Source organism: Oxyura jamaicensis, chromosome 14 (genome assembly GCF_011077185.1).
Source record: "Oxyura jamaicensis isolate SHBP4307 breed ruddy duck chromosome 14, BPBGC_Ojam_1.0, whole genome shotgun sequence".
In the NCBI taxonomy this organism is placed as follows: domain Eukaryota; kingdom Metazoa; phylum Chordata; class Aves; order Anseriformes; family Anatidae; genus Oxyura; species Oxyura jamaicensis.
In genome coordinates this window covers 7,365,549-7,380,581 of record NC_048906.1, presented here as the reverse complement: position 1 = coordinate 7,380,581, position 15,033 = coordinate 7,365,549, and the positions used below count along the sequence as shown (strand labels likewise).

The 15,033-nt window shown below is 38.8% G+C and overlaps 1 protein-coding gene across 2 annotated transcripts in view; it reads left to right on the top strand.

The window, feature by feature from the left end:
• LMTK2 (lemur tyrosine kinase 2) overlaps nucleotides 1-8,399 on the top strand; it is a 44,509-nt gene extending 36,110 nt beyond the window's left edge. For both annotated transcript variants that reach the window (XM_035339356.1, XM_035339357.1), the window contains exons 12-14: nucleotides 903-1,038; nucleotides 3,071-3,316; nucleotides 4,385-8,399. In XM_035339356.1, coding sequence (XP_035195247.1) covers nucleotides 903-1,038; nucleotides 3,071-3,316; nucleotides 4,385-4,413 — 411 coding nt within the window. In that variant the 3' untranslated portion in view covers nucleotides 4,414-8,399. The remainder of the gene's footprint in view (nucleotides 1-902; nucleotides 1,039-3,070; nucleotides 3,317-4,384) is intronic.
• The last annotated feature ends 6,634 nt before the right edge of the window (nucleotides 8,400-15,033 follow it).

Genomic DNA, 15,033 nt, shown 5'->3' with positions numbered 1-15,033 from the left:
TCCTGCATTAGTTAGCATTAATTTACCTTAAGCTATGATCAAAAATGAGAGCAGTAGTTAGATGACAGTGCTGCTTTTTATTAATACAGTGTTACTCAAGTTCAGTAAAACAATACTGATCTGCTTATAAAATTCAAGGTTAGTTTTGTTTCCCTATTTGCTTTATCAATTTTTAAGCTTCTGTAACTTGATACAAAGGGGAGTGTATTTTAATGGTATAGCAACTGAACTAGTACAGTCAGTTTAAAAGAACAGTGACATCAAGCATACTAGGGGTCATTGTCTTTTGGAACAGAAAACACAGGTATGCATTTGTTTTTCTGTCCTCTGTAGAATAGTCATCCTATTGTTGGAGGGGAAGGAAAAAATAAGCCATGTTAAACTACTTAGTTGTCGAACTCTCATTTATTATAGTTACTGTTGGCTGCTTCAAATACTAGTCATACAGAGTGTCTCTCTTTATCCTGAAGCATAGTTAAAGGGTTAAAAAAAAGGTAAAATGGGAGATGGGACAAAAAAAAAAACTTTCCCAGAATAGAAAAAAGTCCATACCTGTGTATTGTGATAAGGGAACTGTTTTCTGTGCAATTGGAAGATACTTTAGCTTTGTTCCTAGGGCATATGAAATCTTTTTATATGATAAATGATGTAAATAGTTGCTTCTGCATTCAGTTTACCATAGATTTGATGCAACCTTTTTGAAAATGGAGGTGTATCTATACGCTTAATGTACAATTCAAAGTTCTGTTGTGTGGTAATAACTAAAGAGCTTGCAGACCATGTATTTTCATAGTAGATTTGATGAGGAAAACGAAGTGTTTTCAGAAAGCTAGCATCCCATCCAACTGCATGGATGCATGGTGTATATGAAAAAGTTAACCGAGCTGTTTTGTTTGCATTAGGAAACGCCAACTAAGGAGCTGGGAAACCGTGTAGCAGACTTGAATGGTGAAGGCTCTCACAGCACTCCTGCTCTACCTTCGGGTTTTAGTTACTTAAACAGATTCACAAATTCAGAAAGCTCAACAGATGAAGAAGGTACTTAAATATATTTATACACAGCAGGGGTTGAGAATATTTTATGCATAGTTTTTAATGAAATGTCACTTAAAATATGTGGTTTATATGTTCACTGTACCATACTGGCTTCAGTTTTGCATCCTAAGCAAATACTTCAGCTAGGCTTGGATACTAGTTTATCAAAGGATCAGACTAGTTTATCAAAACTTGGATACTGTTTATTAAAGCTTGAGAGAAAATACTGTTTGACATGTATTGGCTATCTTGAGAGGCAACTGAAATACAGGCAACAAATCTTTGTGGCCTCCTGGACTAGAACACAGTTGGCTCAAGATGATTTTTTTTGAGTTGGAGAGAAGGTCTGGACGCTGTGGCATTCCAGCACTTCTAGACCTCTGTGCTCTTGTGACTTGATAAAGGCTTTGTACTGTTCAAAGCTGCATTCAGTAAAACAAAGGAAAGCAAGTAATTTTCTTTAGCAGCTGTTTTTTTTTGTTTGTTTGTTTGTTTGTTTTTCAGAATTGCAAGTATGTATGAATGCAAGATTTGAGCTCAGCGTTTTCTAAGCTGAGTTTTGCATGTGGGGAGGTGCTACACACCGCTTTTCCAAATGCAGTCTCGTAATGGCTGTCAGTTTGCTTGCTGTTCCAGACCTTTTTTCTTCTGTCCAGTCTCTACCCTCTGTGTGTATGCTTGTAGTGGGTTAACAGATGGTAAGGCAGCTGAATGCCACACAGGCATTTACTCAGTTCTCTCCCACCCTCAGTGGGATGGTGAAAGATGAAGGAGAAGTAAAAGCAAGACAACTTGTGCGTTAAGAAAAAAATTGTTTAATAAGTGAAGGAGACATGGAAAAAAGAAAGAAAACAAGTTGTGCAAAATCAATCACTGACCACCTCTCCCAGGTAGACAGATGCCTAGCCAGTTCCTGAGCAAAAGAGGGCTAGCTTCCCAATCTCTTCTCCTCTGTTTTATTGCTGAGCATGCTGTTATGTGGCATGGAATATCTTTTTGATTGGTTCATCTGCATGATTCTGTCCCCTCCCAACTTTTTGTGTACCCCCAATCTATTCAGTGGTGGTAGGGTGAGGAGAGGGCAGAGTGAGGAAAAATAGAAGGCCTTGATACTGTGCAAACGCTGACCAGTAGTTAAAATGTTATCAGCATTGTTTTGTTCACAAATCTAAAGCACAGCACCAAATTAAGAAAATGAACTCAACTGCAGCCAGACTCAGTTCAATGTTTAAACTACCAGCCAGCGTTCTTCCTTGTTCCCCTATTACTACACAGAAAGAGATGCAAGGAGTTAGTCTCCTCCCTGTCCCCACAGCCAGTCACTCCTAATGAAGTTAGTATTATTTCAACATTTCTATGTTAGGATGCTGTAAATAATACTTTCTTAAAGTGCATTGGATTATCTTAGGTCTATACAATGCTTCTGAGAAAAACTGTCTGTGTTCTTAGCCTGGGAATCTATAGGTTTTCATCAGGAGGTCCTCAGAAAATGCATTTAAATATTTTTGTGTGTATAATGTGTTTTATACTGATATCCATAAACACAATCTAAATTATAGCACTGTAAAGTGTTTTAAAAATACTCCTTTATTCATTTGATACTAATTTCCGCAACAGACTTGGCCTGTGTTAACTATTTTTGTTCTGTGCTTTGAAAGCTGGCATTCTCCAGCTCCTCTCAGATTGAAGGTTGTAATTTCTAATTCTGGTGAGTGTCAATAACAGCAAGTACAAAAATAAACTTTTCCATACAGCAGAGGACAGGGTCAGGGTTAATGTTTTTAAGGCTGTATTATGCTTTTGAGTGCTGTGTATCAAAAGCCTCAAGTTTAGATTTTGCCTTCCAAAATTTATTGGTAACCTCTGTAATTCTGTAATAAATGTCATTCCTTTTGACTCTTAAGAGATCCTGTATGAAAAGGTACTGCAGGTTCCTTATGGGTTAATGCAGGCTTCCAGGACTTGCAGGACTTGCTTTTAAAATGATATATGACTTTATATTTTGTTGTTGTTTTTTTTTTTTTCTTCCTCCAAGGTGGCGGTTTTGAATGGGATGATGACTTTTCTTCTCCAGAGCCATCCTTTATATCAAAGGCAGCTAATAGCCTTATTAGCTCTAAACCACCTCTTCAGTCAAAATACTTCTCTCCACCTCCACCCACCCGGACTTCTGAACAGAACTGGTCACATTCATCCCCATATTCTAGATTCTCTATCTCTCCTGCAAACATGGCAAGCTTTTCCCTTACACATCTTACAGATTCAGATATAGAGCAAGGAGGTAGGTGATTTAGTTAATTATTTTGAAACTACAAATTGAAAGCTTTGTGCAAAGATGTGAGTCATGTAGATGACAAATTTTCTTCTTTGATAAATACTTAGTTTACAAATATATTGTTAATGCTGTAGAAGTTAGGTCTGGTCTTGTACTTCGGTAAGATCGACCTTTCCATTGAGGTTGAGATTATTTGCATCCACATTGCTACAAACTTATGGCTGTACATTTTCTGGAATGTTTATGGGACAAGCTCACAAGTCTTGTTTCCTAAATTAGTACGATAGTTATATAAATGAAATACAAGCAGTCCTTAAGCACTTATGTATAGCTGTAACACTGTGGCACTTTAAATTTCATTATTGCCCTGTCATAGGACACAATTTATTGCACAGGTTGAGGAATATGTCTGCAGTTGTTGTCTAAGCTTATTTTACAGTTCAGTTTGCATTGCTTTCTAGAAAGTGCATTTTCTACTTTCTAAAGAGTTGCAGCGTGTTTTCTAAAGTGGAGTTAGAATAGTTAGTCAAATCAGTTCATAGAAATATTTAGTAGAAGTATTTGGTAATGGAAGCTTTCTTGTCTCTAACAAAAAGCTTTATAAAACTTTAATACATTTTTTGAGAGTTAAGAGGGGAGAGAAAACTGATTTGAAGCAGTTTAACATATTAATCTTGGTAAAATACTGCATTATAAAAATAAATACTACTGATTGCTGAACCTTGCTGATGGTCAATGTCTAAAAATGTAATCACTGTTTTGATTTGTATTGTTCTTGTATCATGCATATTGATTAGATAATGCTTGCTGCTTAGTAACTTACAGATAAGAGATTTTGGAGATCTTACACTGCCTTGTGTGTCCTAGGAAGTGACATTGAACTGTGTGATTTAAGCAGATGTCTATGTACAAAGGTACCAAATGTTTATAGTATTTGAAAGCTCTAGGGAAAGATTAACCAATACTTGGAAGTGTGAAACAGAAGAATGCCAAGTTCTAGGAAAAGCCTTGCAAAGAAGTGATGGTTGTGCCGAAGAATCTCACTGTACATTATTACCTTTCTTCTGCTAATAGGAAGCAGTGAAGATGGAGAAAAAGATTAAACGGATTTAAAACTTCCTGGGACTACATAAACAGAACACACAGACTGTGTCTGAAACTTCTTTATCTGAACTCTGGATCTCCTGGAGTAATACAGGTAATCAAGAAGTCCTAAGAAATGAAAGTAAACACTGAAAGCAATGTTAAATCAGGACATTAATTTGAATGTGTATTTAACTTTGTAATGTATTTTTAAATCAGTGCAATTTTGCTTTTCATTGAAAGATGATTCTGCCGCCGTTTTCAAGTACTTGAAGTATTTTTCAGATAACTTAAGAAACAAGTAAAGCAATTACACTAGTCTGGTTTATGTATGAGATTGTATAATACTCTTTTTTATATTTTTCCATGTAGTTCATTATCTATTTGAACATACACCTGTTGTAGAATTGTGTATAACTGTCCTGTGCAACAGGTGTCCGTGTTGCTGAAACTGTATGAATGATAGTTGATCAGTAGTGAGCCATATTCAAAAAGATATCACTACATGTTACTTTGCTTATTACAATTGCACTATGGATTATTCTTCCTCTATTTCCTGATGATGTACAGAATCAAAATCTTAAATCTTTCAAGGAAAGTAAGACAAGTTGAATTGGCCCAGTTACCCAGTTTAATTTGTCCTCTTTTGTAGCCTTTGCTATGCACGGTACTTGTAAAACGTACATAACTTCTGAGTGTTACGTTAGACTTGCTGAAATCTTCTATTCAGTACCATTTCTAAATGATAACGATTATAGATTGTTAGTGTTCATGTTTTATAGGAAACTGGAATAGAATATATGATATACTCTGGAATTTGTAGATGAAAGAGATAATGTCTCAATTCCTGAATATGATCCTATTGACTGCATAAACTGTAATACCATCTGACTATATCATACTTAAGGGCCTTCCAGTTGTTATTACAACTTCTGCCTTGGAGAGAGAAGAAATAAAATTGACTGTACAAAACTGGAAATTACGAACATTCTAAAACAAGACTAATTTCAGTAGACTGGATTTAGGCATGTTTGGCCCTGCAATTGTACATTCTGTGAATTTTGAAGCTCTCTTCTGCTGATTGCAGACTGGGGCTGCCATTCAGAGGCCTGTGGTAGATCTACCTCGCAGTGATGTTCCGACAATTAAGAATTAGATTAATGGTTAATAACCAATTTTGCACCCTTTATAAGGCCAGACATTTTAAGATATCTGCAAGGCTCCATGCTATACCTTGAAATGCATACTGACCCAAAGATGCTGTATAGTAAAGTTTACTCTGAAGCTGTGTGTAGGGAAGGGAATACAACGTGTTTTTTAACCTTTGTGCTCTGCTGTATGTTCAGCTAGCTTAATTCTTTAAATTGCTTGGGAAAAAAATAATCTTTAATCACTACTCTAAAGTGAGTTAATTTGAGAAACAAATCAAACAAATCCCTTTTTTTGGAATGCCTTATCCAGCTGTGGATCTGTAGGAAATGCAGACAATAACAGTTTACCTGGCTTTAAAGTACTTTGTATTTTAGTGGCTTCTTTGGCAGGGCTTCAGTGTATTGGTGGTCCGAGTGCTCTGTGTTCAGATCCACTCACCAGAGAATTGTCATCCCATGAAGTGCAGGAGGACTAGATAATTTAAGCTCTGTGAAGTTTGTGTCGTATGCTTCTATATGCATTTTGATTTTTAAAGTATGTTTTAAATGACAGGAATATGTTAACTGCTTTTGTCCAGCATTATTTAGCCCTTAGCCAGAATGACTTCCATACCAATCAAAAGGGAATGATTTAGTTCTGTAAAGTTATTTGATTTTACCAGTGTATTGTTGAGAACTTCTAATGCGGCACTCAGGTTCAGAGGTGGTCAGAACTGTACTTCAGTGTGAAGCGAGGAACAGGATTTTTCATGGACTTTTCCCAAAACATGATTTAAGAGACAAAGCCAAGTAGTTCTTAATACATGCTTACGGTACGTACTGTAGAGCACTTAAGGAAGCTGTGCGCTGTTTGTAATATTTTTAAAATATAGGTAATAGAATTTGTGCACACATTATTGCTTAGAAATTCCATAATTCCAACATTAAACTCCTTGATATGGCTAGATTAATTAGATCTCATCTGTATGGTGTAACTTTCACACTACATTGAGAATGGAAATTCAAAACTAAGAATGAAACTCCCTAAGTGATCTGCAAATAATGTGTGGGTTTATCTGCCTCGTGTGCTGAGAAATCTACTGGATCAGACCTGGAGTTCAGCCTTAATTTTGAATTGCTTAACTTAGAATAGAATCCAAAGTTAAATAAAATCTTTTATTCCAAAATGTTAAAATTTAGTAGTGCATTCTGGTTCTCGTAATTCCGGAAACTCGTATTTCTCAAACGTGCAGTATTTCATCCTGCACATTGGGAATTTCCTTTGCTTGATGGAAATGTTTTTTATTCTTTACCAGGGTTTAAAGAAAATCTTGCATAGGAAGTGAAAGTTTACTCCTTTGTCCAAATGGACTCATTGCTAATGAATTGCCAAAGGAGCATTTTTCTTTTCCAAAATGGGCTGGGATATTTATGATATTAAGCAAGGTAATGTCCTTTTTAGCTGTACAATGAAGAGAAAGAAGTATTTGAAGTTGACTCACCTCAGTTAAATTAAGGATTTAATTTTAGTAATCCAGTAGGCTGGATTGCAATAATCTAAAAGGTTTTTTTTGGAAAAAAAAATAGTTAAAATCTGATCAACTACTAGCAATATTAGAAACCCACCTAGCAGTCAGTGACACAATGAAGATGAATCTGTATTTCCAACAAATCACCTTTTAGTAAGGGGGTTTGTTATGAGTCATTCTTAAAACTGTATATGTAATTTCTTGCACTAGCTACAAAGCATGGTTTCAGTTTTAGAAGTACATGTATCTATTTTCAATGGTTTATTATGAGGACTGGTTACATTTTAATTCCTTCTCTAGTACAATACCTTGATTATTTGAATAATGAAGGCATTGTCTCAATTTGGCTACTAAAGTTGTTTAAAAGATCTGATTTTTCCCACCTAAGGAAGTTTGTTTAAAAACAGAGGATCTGTAGTGAGAAGCTAACCATGTGAGAAGTGTCCAGTTGTAATGGAAACACCTGTACTCTCCCAAATCCCCTAGCTGCAGACCTGCTGTGTGTATAACTGCGTTCATGGAAACTGCCATTTTCATGGAAGTGAACGAGTTAAGCATTTTTTTTCATATCCTTGTTGATGCACTAATGAAAGCCATTTAAGCCTCATTCTTTTTATCAGTATTTTTAGCAGATTTTTATGTAGTACTCAAATCTTCTTTTCATGAGGAGGCTGGTTGGTAGAAAGACTTTTTTTTTCTGATTAAGCACTATGCTAAAATGTCAGCATTGTCAGGTGTTAGTGACATGGCTATTTTTGTTGGTGTTAGTGAAAGGTGGAATCAAAGTTCATTAGCCTTATAAGAAATAGCCTTAAATAAGAATGGAGTGTACAAAATTACTTCAGCTTTAAGTCATACAGAAATATCCTTGTATGTTAATGGTTTTGGTACAAGACTGGAAAAAATCTAGAGGGGAGTCGAACATCATATAAACTTATTGAAAATAAGTATTTGTAATACCAGCAGCCTGTTTTTCAGAAACTTGAATATGACTTACAGTTAGTTTTGTTTATGAAATTGTTTGAACTTGCACAGTTATAGGTGTAACTTAAATGATAAATGGTACTGATGTGTGTATATATAATGTTTAATTCTATTTGTAAATGAGAAACTATGTAACAAAATCATAGGTATGAGGTTTTCCTATTGTAATTTAATACCGGTATGAGGTTTATGGCAATATATCATAGTTAATGAAATTTCAGGTCAAAATGTCTTTAAATTGTGTACATTTTTAAATTGTAATTTCTACTGTATATTGATTATCATGCATAGTGTGATTCAATAAATTGCTTGTAATTTAAAAATATTTAATATTAAAAATAAAATACAGTTATATATTTATAATCTCTTTGTATATTTGTTCGTTCTTAAACAGATGCCAGTAATGAGTCAGGTCCACAGTATAGCATAGTTGGCTACTCTGAGTTACGCTTGTTAGCATCCAGATGCAGAGAAGGTACCAAAGGCTCAAAGCCCCAGTCACAGCAGATGAATCTACACTAAACAGTGTCATCACCTTTAATATCTTCAGTTATCACCCTTGTTTCAACTTCAGGTAACACAGGTAACATGTATATGTTGTCAGTAGAGAAGCAATACTTGAAATACAAACATGGTGACTTTAAAAATTTAATATTGCTTTTAATCCTAGAACTAAGTGTTTGTAGGAAGAATGCAGATTTCAGAGTGCATAACTATTCAGAAAACAGGTTAACTATATGTTTTCTTACTATTTATTGAAGTTATTTTATCGAAGATCATGGTTTTTAATCAAAGTCCATGTGCGGAACTGATGTAAGATCTCCAGGTTAATGTAGTACTTACCTGTATGGGTAGCTTCTTTCACTTGAGATTCAGATTGTCAGCCATGGCACTGCCAGAGGCAGGAGAGAGCTGTTTTTCCTCATTACCTGTTGAGATATGATGGCACAGCAATGTAAGTAGATAATGGAGGCTGGTGTGGAAGCCCCTGCATCTGTCTGACAGCTGTTTGTGGCTCCTGGAAACTGTTTAAACCTGGGAACAAGAAACTGATATCAAGATGACGACTTCATTAGCTAAAGTATAACTAGTGGGCTGAAACTTGACCAAGATACTGGTTGTTATTGAGAACAGATGTAAAAGATCCCAGCTATGGCACTAACTGGCTGTCTGATACCAACTTTACTATCAAACAATCTGAGTGCTCACAATCTACCAACAGCAGCCTTCTTGCAGGGGATGGAAGTGCTTTGGCTCTGTAAGGGTAACTTGCACTGCCCAGGGGAGAACAGAGAATTGGGATAGCCTTTTCTCCTCCACCACCTGAGGACACTCCACATGCTGAAGTAAGTCTGGGACCCACCCCTCCTGCAGTGACAAGTGTATTGATCTGTGTGGCTTAGCTTCCACCAGTCTGGCAGCACCACTTCCATATGCTGCCCCAGTTCTGCCTCCCCTGGGAGCATTGTTGTAATTGTCTGTTTTCACTCGGAGCCCTGTGACCCTTCAAATTACCAGAGCCTTGTGCTCCTGGCTACCTCTCCACGACTTCCCCCTCCATGGGGGAAGAGGCCTGTGGCAATTCCATGCATGCATGATTCCTCTACCTAAGCTCAGCTCTGAACCGTGCTGCTTGGCCTCAGTGCAGCAGGGTGCCGGTAGGGACTGATAGGGACCGTTTATGTTGTTTTGCATGCCTGCTGGCAGCTGCAGGGCCCGCCCCTGCCGCTAATGCAACGTGTCATGTCGCAGCCACCTCCGGTGTGGCGTGGTGAGCAGCGGGCCTGTCTGTCGGTCTGTCACAGACTGCCGCACAGCCCTGGGGCTGCTGCCTCACCACACTGCAGGCAGAGCTCTGGGGTACAGCGGCAGCACCAGCCCTGGGGGCTCCTGGCAATGCTTCCCCACACTGTCCCTCAGGCTCCCCTTTCAGTGTGAGGGAGCTTCATGGGCTCCTCTCTCTCAGGTCCCTCACAGGCTCCTCTTCCTGGGGCCCCGAGGGCAAGCAGTGCCCCAGCTGCCCCCACAGACCCTGCTGCTGCTCCTGGTTCCTCAGAAGCCTCTGTCATGTCCTCCTTTGGGCTCTAGGTGCCTTCTCCACGGCTGGTGACAGTGGTAAGTCACAGAGTATGAATGCTAGCCCTGATGGATGGATATAGAGGCTTGCTGGTATTTGGCTTTTCTCTTTCTTTGATTTCTCTTTACAATCCCAGTCTTTGTTTCCTGAATCCCCTCTATCTCCCACTTCTTTCTTTGCACCCATGCCATCTTTCTGGGCGTGCCAAGAATTCTGGTTGTGGCTCCATGAGGTTGTTTCTCAGGCAGTGGTGTGTGGCAGTCTGAAAGCAAACTTCAGCCAGCTGAATACTCTCTTATCCCATCATCAAATTTGCTCACCCTCACCTGCGTTTTCTAAGACTTATTCTTTGCTCCTGTGGTTTGCTGAAGTGTCCTGAGCTGTTCTTAAAACTTTCTCTGCTGGCTGCTTCCATGAACCTCCTGTTACCTCACAGGCAGGGAACTTTGTTCTGTAAATGCCCAACAGCTGAAAATACCCCTAAAGTGTGAGAGAGGAGAAGTGGTTGTTACTGCAACACAGCTGGGAACTCTACAGCCTGCTGGTGATGACCTGGTCTGGGATGGCACCCGTGGCAAGTCTCCTTTATTGGTTCACCACCCTCTAATACCACTCATATGTTAGCATCAGCATACAAACGCATTGTTTAAGACCAAACCTTTCTGTGACTACGTGGACTGGTTGAAGGTGGAGGGAAGAATTTTTGGAAATGGTCACAGTAACATTGATCGTTGCTTTTAGAGGAAGGGTTGCTGTGAGGCTGCTGTCTTCAAGTGTGGCAGAATCTGATATAGGGGAGGGTAAAACTTCACTGTCATCACCTGTTCTGTTAACGCAAGAGGAAGGAACATTGCTGTGGCTTTTTGGATAAATGGGACAACAAATAGTGCCCTGCTACACTCAAACTGGGGCAGTAACTGTAATTATGCCCCATCATTATTTGATTGTTGTTAAAAAGGGAAATGCTCTTTCCCAGCAGCTGTCAGTCACACAAGTATAGCATGTTACTTTGGGTGTATAGTAGGAATGCTGCTAAAACTGCATCAAACTGCTCTAGCCCTCATTATATCTAGCCCCCCCCCCCCCCCCTTGCTTCAAAATTTACTATTTTGTTCTGTCTTATTAATACCCAGACTTTTTATGACCTGTATAACAGCATCAAAAAGCAGAACTGAGAGCTGGGAAGACCACCAGCAAGGAATTACTGCTTGCACTGTTGTAGCAGCTACAGCTGGCACCTCAAGGATGAGACTGAGAGTAAACAAGGAGTGAAAGACACCTGTGAAGGGGCTTGGGCAAACAAGAAACAAAGAAATCTCTAGCTGAGAACTGCTTATCTCCTCGTAGTTAGTACCTGGTCTGCCTGCTTTCTCGTCTTCTTTGCTTGTCTGAAAGAGAAATAAGCTGTGTGTGTGAAGAAACTGCCGAAATTGTGCTTGTGGGTGTTGTGGACTGGCCCAGAATGCAGAGAAGCTGTGGGTGAAAATGTTACTGGCTAGGAGTTTGAGCTACATGAGTCAGTGGTTCATGTTTCCCTCTAGTGGACAGCTCATAAACACAGCAGAAATGTATTCCTCAAACTCCCAGCTGTTGCTTTTTGTAGAAGTTACGTTGAGTAAGAGCCTGAGGGTTCTGTCTAATGCTCCACACACAAATCTGTGTACTGACGATGAGGCATTGTGTGGTTTTATAACTTTTGATAGCTGGAGCTAGGAAAAAATAGAAGCATGTGAGATAGAGGCAATATGTTATCAAACCTAATTGATCATTATGTTTCTGGCATGTTTTGATTTGTGGCTCTCTCTTCCCACAGGCTTTTTTCTGGTTGAGATCTTTAGATCTGAAAAGCAGAATCTCAACCTGTTTACATTTCTGTTCTGTTTTCTCTTAAGGGAGACCCTGCTTTTACATGCTCACTTACATAGTTATTACCAGTGTTATCAAGTGTCACGACTGCCTAAACTCTTTTCATGTAAACCACTGATAACACCATAGCTGAGAGGAGACTATGGCCAGCACTTCTACCATCCAAAGATGATTCCAGCACAGTGATTACCAGTGACTTCAACACTATTTGAATGCGCTGTCCATTCACTAGAGGAAGCAGGGTTTAAAACCATTTTTACGCTGGAAAAACTATTTGGCTTCAGTTTAAGCATGCCGGTAGACACCTACAAATGAATGGTTAATGACTGGCTGAGCCTGGAGACCATTTGCTTATGTTGCATGCAGTGAGAGGAGAGATCTCTCCACTTGGAGGCCTATATACGAGAAAATAAGTGTCTGTTTTTTCACTAGCCTTTCCATCCCTGGGGGCACCAGGTGGCGTTCACTGCATCTTTGTTTTAGTGGTTCCATTCACTTGGCCTCTGTTCCCTCTGTAACCCCTTCCAGCTGAAGGGGGGAATCTGTTCTCTGAAGAAGGATTTTCTCCTTGATTCATTGGCATAGATCATGTAGACTAGTACCATCCACAACTTCTAAAATGCACATTGCTAAATTGAGAGTCAGTGGTGGTTTTCCAGTACGGAACAAACTTCTCAAACCTGCATCAGATCCCTTGTTTGGTGTTGAGCTGTTCAACAATTAAAGATATTGGTGTCATGTTTTTACAGCATATTGATGCTTAATACCAGTACATCTACTGAAACATGAAGACTAAAGCCAAAGGGAAGAAGCAAAGGAATACTGTTGATAAAGAAGCATTTTCAGAGGAGTCAGCAATGAAAAAAAAAGAACTGGTGAAATGCTTGCGACACAAAGAAAGGAGGAATGGGGGAAATAAGGAGAGCAGCAAGATTACTGCGGCCAGAACCAAGCATCCTTGGAGCAGTAAAGACAGACATTTGAGGAGACTGGAAAGCAACGAGCGGGAGAGGCAGAGAATGCACAAGCTCAACAATGCGTTCCAGGCCTTGCGGGAGGTAATCCCTCATGTGAGAGCTGAGAATAAACTTTCCAAAATAGAGACTCTCACACTGGCCAAAAATTACATTAAATCCTTGACCTCCATTATACTCAATATGTCCAATGGACACTTCCCAGCTGCAGAAGGGGTGGGGGGAGCCTGGGGGTCCAAACTGTGCCAGCATTATCAACAGCAGTATGCGGATGATGATCATGAGGAACATCTGCAAAAACATACCACATAAATTTATAGATTCAGCAAAAATACCTACAGTTAGCTTACTACCTGAATTCATCTTCCTCTTTGCATGATAATACATGTCAGTACATAGCTGGAAGTAAAAAATAATCTTTTAAATTCTCTCTGTCCTCCTTTTTTCCATAAAAAGACAAACAGTTAACACTAACAGCTCTAGCTCGTGCTGCATATAAAGTTATCCTAAATTATAAGGAATTTCTGGAGCTTATACTCCTGGGAAAGGTTGTGAGTTCATTTTTAAGGCCTGAGTCACCTGAGTTCACTCACATTTATTGAGAATCTTGACTGTAACACTGATCATCAACCATGCAGTGAATTGGTTCTTGTCTATCTTGTTACTCAAGAAAATCAATGTTGATGGCACACTTGACAAAATTGGTGAGCAAAGTAGCACATATATGAAATTGGCCACCAAATCTGAGTATTTATCTTGAGTGCTTTGGATCAGCTCTGAAAATGACTGGAGATGATGGAAGACTCTCTTGCTTTATTTGGGTCCAAAACGCAGATGCATTACTGTACTTAAAATGCACAGTATAATTTCAAACCTTGCAAAGCATAAACTTTTAAAATACTTCTAAGCAACTACAAAGCTATTTTATATTATAAACTGTTTAGAGTAAGAGCATTTTATGGCTTACGTTTCTGAAGCATCCAGCCTTGTGGAGTTTTTCTTAAGTGGGTCCTTTGGCTGCCGTTGTAATACAAATATTAAGTAATGGATGAATCAGTCATCTTTGCAGAAAGTATAAAAATGTTTTAGTATAGTCTTAAGCTAGGCAATGATCTTTCCAATTACCAATTATTAGCTAATAGAAGCTTGTAATGTGATTGGGATTCTTTCTGGACTCGTGCTAGATTCTGGTGTTATGAAACAATAAATGAAGCAGGAGCAGCTCTTCAAACAGGAAACTTTTTTTTTTTTTAATGTTTCTCATCTCATTGGAAAATGTTTTGTCACTGAAAAATTCTCATTTCCTCTTTCAAAGGAAAGAAGAAATCTTTCTTTGAAAGGTTTCACAGACAGTCTCATAAGGGATGTGAATTACTCTTCACCACGGATATCTACAGGTATATGATGTGGAACAACTTAGCATTGTCTCTGTGTGGTTGTCTTGGGGGAAGAGAAATGATTTGGATCCTGCTTTCTTGGCTTCGAATTCCTTAGGTTCCAAACTATTTTCATGCATGTTTAGGATGTCTGTGGCTAGCTGTCCTGCCACTTAAGTGTTAGTGAAAGTATTACCTTGTCTCTTACAGATTTGACTTGCAGTAATGGTGCTGCTCTATCTTACTTCATACGACAGGTGCTCCTTATCTGTAATTCACTTATGTTGTCTGATTGTAATGGGAGATACGAGTAACACTAAGGCATTTTCTTTCAGTTCTTATACCCCTTCTTTTATAGCAAGGGATGCTTTATTGGGCTTTAATTGGTGATTTCTCACCATAAAGTTTTCACTTAACAAAATTTTCTCTTCTCCTTTGGGGAAGCATATCGCCAGTGCTCAGCTGTCACAGTGCTTCTCTACTCTTCTACAATGACCCAGAAAGGGAAGCAAACTATCAGGCAGTATGTAAACATATTTAAATACATGTAGCATCTTCCTGGTGATTTAGCTTAAAATTTGCTGTCCTTCTGGGATTGGGGAACTGGATGTTATAGCCTGTGTTGAAAATGAAAATGAAACCCCTGTCCCTGCCATGGTGACTCGCAGTTCTAATCTGCTCGTGCAATGACTGCAGCCCAGTGG